A 6,335-nucleotide genomic window follows, 5' to 3' on the forward strand; every position below is an offset into this window, starting at 1 on the left:
ATGAAAAATAATGGAAGCTTTTCTATCTAATGCATAATAATGTTAATTCTGAATTTGGATGAAGAATTCCAATAATGGTCCTTAATATGCTCTGAAGGTTGTAGAAACCTGAAGCTTTGTTACCATGGGACAGAAGTGATTCCTTTGGCCAAATGCTAGTGGTATCACTATCAAAAACACATGAATAAATAAGAAATTTGAAAATTTTATACTATTTTAGAGCTGCCACTTATTTGATACCTGTACTCAAATGCTTTTGAGTGCTTGTAGCTCTTCCATTTCAGCTTTCGACTCTAGATGCAAAAATTTTGGAGAACAAATTCTACGTATTAGATACTGTATATAATTTAATAAATAACTTTACAAACTGCATAGCACTTGTACATTAATATTAGTAAAGACTGAAATTTTATTTTAGACACATTACCTAAAAACAAAACTAATTGTTCTAAAAATGTTTAAATTGATATTTTTGGTTCAAGATAGAGTAATTTTTGTTGGGAAAATTGGACAGCCACATGCAGAAAAATGAAACTGAACCATTTCCTTACACTATACACAAAAATAGACTCAAAATGAATGAAAGACCTAAATGTGAGACAGGAATCCATAAAAATCCTTGAGGAGAACACAGGCAACAACCTCTTCACATATCTCCAAAGCAAGGGAAACAAAGGCATAAATGAACTATTGGGACTTCATCAAGATGAAAAGCTTCTGCACAACAAAGGAAACAGTCAAAACAGCCAAAAGATGACTGACAGAATGGGAGAAGATATTTGCAAATGACATATCAGATAAAGGGCCAGTATCCAAAATTTATAAGGAACTTATCAAATTCAACACCCCAAGAACAAATAATCCAATCGGGAAATGTGCAGAAGACATGAACAGACATTTCTGCAAAGAAGGCATCCAAAACGCCAAAAGACACATGAAAAAGAGCTCAACATCACTCAGCATCAGGGAAATACAAATCAAAACCACAATGAGATACCACATCACACCTGTCAGAATGGCTAAAATTAACAAATCAGGGAATGACAGATGTTGTTGAGGATGTGGAGAAAGAGGAACTTTCCTACACTGATAGTGGGAATGCAAGGTGGTACAGCCACTCTGGGAAACAGTATGGAGGTTCTTCAGGATGTTGAAAATAGAGCTACCCTCTGACCCAGCAATTGCACTACTGAGTATTTACCCCAAAGATACAGATGTAGTGAAAAGGAGGGCACATGCACCCCAATGTTTATAGCAGCAATGTCCACAATAGTCAAACTGTGGAAAGAGTTGAGTTGTCCTTCAACAGATGAATGGATAAAAAAAGATGTGGTTCATATATACAATGGAATATTACTCAGCCATCAGAAAGGATGAATACCTACCATTTACATCAACATTGGTGGAATTGGAGGATATTACACTAAGTGAAATAAGTCAATTAAAGAAAGTCAATTATCATATGATCTCACTGAATTAAAAAAAAGGCAGAGGATCATAGAGAAAGAAAGGAAAAGAATGAAACAAGAAGATGAAACAAGAGAGGGAGACAAACTATAAGAGATTCTTAATCTCAGGAAACAAATTGAGGGTTGGTAGATGATAGGGGGTGTGAGGATGGGGAAGCTGGGTGATGGACATTGGGGAGGGTATGTGTTGTGGTGAGTGCTGTGTGTTGTGTAAGACTGATGAATCACAGACCAGTACCCCTGAAACAAATGATACCATTGTATGTTAATAATAAAAATGAAAAAATAAAAATTTTTGAAATAAAAACAAATCTTTGGAATAATATAAATCAATGCCACATTTTGTTTTATTTTGTCTCATTTTGTTCTCCATGTCTGGGTGTTGTAAATGGAACCATCAAATGCATCATTATAGTCATGAAAATCGAGGGGTGATACATACCTTTCTTAATTACTGTAGAGTGTACATGTATTAGTTCAGTTTTACTGCAACAAAAAATATTGGGAATTGGTTTTCTGATATTGTTTTCCCCAAACATTGCAAGATCCTTATTTTTTAGTCTGAACTAATCAAGTGTCAAGAGGAAAAATGAATATGTACTTTTGAAACTGTCTGATTCTTCATGAGTTGGACACAGCCCATTATAAAATGGTAGATATGTAATCATGTCTGTGGTTTAATGGAACAGTTTCAAAAGGCTCCACATACTCCAAATATCCCTTTCCTCCACCCCGCCCATCCTGGTGTCAAGGCATGGTCCATTCCATTTAGATCAACACAATCTACTTCACCATCTTCACTCATTTGGTCTCTCTACTTTCAGTGCTGCACTTCCCCAATTAACCACTACTTTAACGTTTCTAAAACGCAGATCTAATCATTTTTCCACTGCTTATAAAACTCTTGGTCACAGAAGGACAAGAAAGAAATCTATAAAATAAAGTAGGAAGGAAGGAGTGATTGAAACACTTAACCCTTATACTTTGCCAACCTTCTGACCTTTGCTCATGTTGTGCCTTTTCTGTTGGCATATTGTCCCTGAGAAATCCCCCTCTGCCACAGCCTCCTGTACTCACCTGAGGGCACATCTAGTCAACATTCAGCACTGAGTTCCAGAGGCTGATCTCGTCCCACTTTTTGACCAAATTTGTGTATCACAGGAAGAACGGATGTGTCTTCATGAGCTGTACACTTTCCACATTAGCATCAAGGCATATCAAAAATTGTATCATACCTATTTGTATATAAAACTATACAGATTCAAATTCCTTAAAAACAGAAACCATACAGCGTTCAGATTTTAATCTTATTTAGCTGTTATTTTGGATTATAAGAGTTTAAATATTCATTGAATAATTGAATAAATGACTAAGTTTGAATATTTGATATCTTGTTCCTCTTTTTTTATTTAATAATTTACATACTTCAAAACTTAGTTCACATAGCACCTCAAGCAGGGGACCTCCCCTAAATCCTTCTTCCACTCTGAGTTCATAATTTCCCCCACAGTTTCTTATGAAAGTATGGATACTATACATACTATTTGGTAGGGCTTTTAACCACTAGGTGCTTTCAGTTTTGGACCATATCCATATAGTGTATATCATTATGGTCTAACAAATTAAGGGATGATAGAAGGTAGGCAGATGACAGGATTATCCCAGTAATAATTGGTCACATTGAAAGGAGCACATTTTATAAGATATTGTCACTTAAACTGACAGCAAACAGAATACAAAGTTAAAAAAGGTAAGATGGCTGATATTTTAACTGCTTGTGTGAAACAATTTTACACTTACAGAAAAGTAGCATGAATAAGAATGGTACAAACCACACCCACATACCTTTTACCCAGACTCAAGAATTAATATTTTTACCTCTTTTTTTTCATCACCCACCTCTTTCTCCCTCATTTGAATCAATTACATAGAATCACATGACCTTTATTCCTCTAAATATTTAATTATGTATTTCCTAAGAAGCTGGGTGTTCTACAGAGTCAGTGCAGTTATCAACCTCAGTAAATATAATATCACTATAATTGTATAATACATTTTGAAGGGATAATAATTAGAAAATTAAAGAGTTTTATAGTACAGGGAGACAATACTTTAAAAAATAGATACAAAAGTGAGATGAAACACCATAGTATAAAAGTCTAAAGAAAAGGTTGACATAAAATTCTAAAGTTACAATCTGTAAGGAGAAGGAAAAACACAATAATATCAAAGTTTCCTACTTTATAGTTTCTTTTTTAAAAAAAGATTCCATTTATTTGAGAGAGAGCATGAATAGTTGGGAGGGGCAGAGGGAGAAGGAGAAGCAGACACTTTGCTGAGCAGGGAGCCCAATGCAGGGTTTGATCCTGGGACCCTGGTATCATGTCCTGAGCCAAAGGCAGATCCTTAACCTACTGAGCCATCCAGGTGCCCCTACTTTATAGTTTCATGAAAGGCAGGCCCCACATTCAACATTTTCTTCAGAGCTCCTGTAACATCCTTATTTCTTAGACTATAGATCAAAGGGTTGAGCACAGGAGTGAGTATGGTGTAAAAGACAGATACCATCATGTCTTTCTCAGGAGTATGGTAGGAGTTGGGGAGCATGTAAGTATAAATGGCAGCCCCATAGAAGAGGATGACCACAGTCATGTGGGAAGAACAAGTGGCAAAGGCCTTCTTCCGGCCTTCTGTTGAGTTCATCCTATGGATGGTGATGAGGATAAAGTAGTAAGAGCCTGAAATGACTGTCACAGGAATGAGAAGCATGAGTACACAGCACAGGTACATGAAAATCTCATAGATGGAAGTGTCTGAACAAGAGAGTTTCAATACAGCAGGGACTTCACAGAAAAAATGATGGATCTCCCGAGATCTGCAGAAGGGGAACATCATGGTGATGGGAGTGAACAAGAAGCCATCCACTGAGCCCAGGAACCAGCAGCCAGATGCTAGGAGGAACAACACCCGATGGTTCATGAGGACAGGGTAACGGAGAGGATGGCAGATGGCCACATAGCGGTCATAGGCCATGGAGGCTAGAAGAAAAAATTCTGAACCTGCTAGTGTCACATAGAGAAACATTTGTATCCCACATTCTGTGGCTGAGATCTTGTTCATACCCATGACTTGGTCCATGAGCATCTTGGGCACAGTAACAGAAATGTACATCATGTCCATGAGAGATAGCTGGCTGATGAAGAAATACATGGGAGTGTGGAGGCGGGCGTCAGAATCTATCAGTAGAATCAGGATGATGTTTCCAGACAAGGCCATTAGGAAAACCACAAAAATGACCAAAGAAAGGAGAGCTGGGTGTTTGGATTCACTGAAGATTCCCACCAGGATGAAATCTGATCTCCCAGTGTGGTTAGCCAGCCAGTTGGTGTTCTCCATGAAATTTCACCTGGTCAACCTAGGAAAGTTTTGGGGTTAATGAATCAATCATGAAACACCACCCACTGAAATGAATGTGTTGAGAGAGAAAGAGAATCCAATTATACTATCAGAAAAAAAAATCCATGGTCCTGAAGATTAGAGATTACAAATTACCTGTAATTCTATAAATTTACCATATACTGAGGTTGCATTGTTCATTGCATTGTGAGTTTACCTTTTGCTCTAGTATCTTTTACCAATAAGCATATAAATTTGTTTAGTTTAGGTGTTGCTCTAAGCAAACACAAAAGATGAATCAAAATGCAAAAAATTGTAGATGTATATACTCTTCTAGAGTTTTTGTTGTAGATATCAAAATATCATTAACATATTAAGGAGGGCATGTATCGCATGGAACACTGGGTATTACATGCAAACAATGAATCATGGAACACTACATCAAAACCTAATGATGGACTAACATAACATAATAAAAAATATGTATCATTAAACTCTCTGGTCTAAGAATCCAACTGAGGTCTTAAAAACTCTTCAGGATGTATTCTACATAAGAAAAAAATAATTTCACAGTGCACGTATATATCAAATCATCACCTTGCACAACTGAAACTAGTAAAATGTTATATGCCAGTAATACCCCCCCAAAAAAAGAGAACAATCTCATGAACCATTGAACATTATATCAAAAATGAATGACATACTATACATTTACTAATTGAATTTAAATTAAAAAAGAAAAAAGAAATAAAGGCAACTTTGACACAATTTGGGGGAAATCTATATGAAATGCTTGAACTCCCTTTTCTCTATAAGATTGAGTCACACTGTGAAGCACTGTGATTGTATGGAGGAAGCCACAAGTCCTCCAAAACAGATCATGGTCCTCACCAATGATCAAACCCTTAGACAGCCTAGGGGCACCATTTTGGACCCCAGACTCTAAAGCCAGACTGGGTGTAGGTCCAGCTTATCCTCTATACACTATTCCTCCGTTCACTCTACATACATTAAAAAAAGGAAAAAAAATAACGTTTTATCTTACATATGGTTAGGATTAAATGAGGATCATGGTTGGAACATTACTGGTTACAGATGAATAATAATTAAATAGTTAATAGCTACAGTAATGATTATGCAGAATCTATGTAAGAGATGGCTGTTACTATTATCATTTGATAATATGAAATCCATTAGGTCAGTTCACCAGTTTAATATCTATTTATGCCTTTAAGAACTTGATTTAACCATTTTTGTAGTCTTAGATAACTTATGAGGGTATATATGTATACATGTATTGTATATATACTTATATAATTATTCTATAAAAATATAAAAACGTTAATATATATTTCTTATTTTAACCCTGATTAAGGAGAACTTTATGTAGAAATCTACTTAATTTGCATCCAGTACATGTTTTTCCAAGTTGAAATTCATCTCCTTGAAGTTTCTACCAACTGCTTTATA

General features: G+C 35.9%; 1 protein-coding gene across 1 annotated transcript; it reads right to left on the bottom strand.

Moving 5' to 3' along the window:
- Positions 1-3,902: 3,902 nt before the first annotated feature.
- LOC123776386 (olfactory receptor 2T29-like) lies at positions 3,903-4,865 on the bottom strand. Its single transcript, XM_045772319.2, has one exon. The coding sequence runs from the start codon at positions 4,863-4,865 to the stop codon at positions 3,903-3,905; it is 963 nt and encodes a 320-aa protein (XP_045628275.2).
- Positions 4,866-6,335: the final 1,470 nt, after the last annotated feature.

This window comes from Ursus americanus, chromosome 5 (assembly GCF_024610735.1).
Source record: "Ursus americanus isolate L20-20 chromosome 5, mUrsAme1.1.p, whole genome shotgun sequence".
In the NCBI taxonomy this organism is placed as follows: Eukaryota; Metazoa; Chordata; class Mammalia; order Carnivora; family Ursidae; genus Ursus; species Ursus americanus.

Excerpts from the sequence above, each read along its gene's own strand:
- LOC123776386 (XM_045772319.2), bottom strand. The coding sequence starts at position 4,865 with ATGGAGAACACCAACTGGCTGGCTAACCACACTGGGAGATCAGATTTC.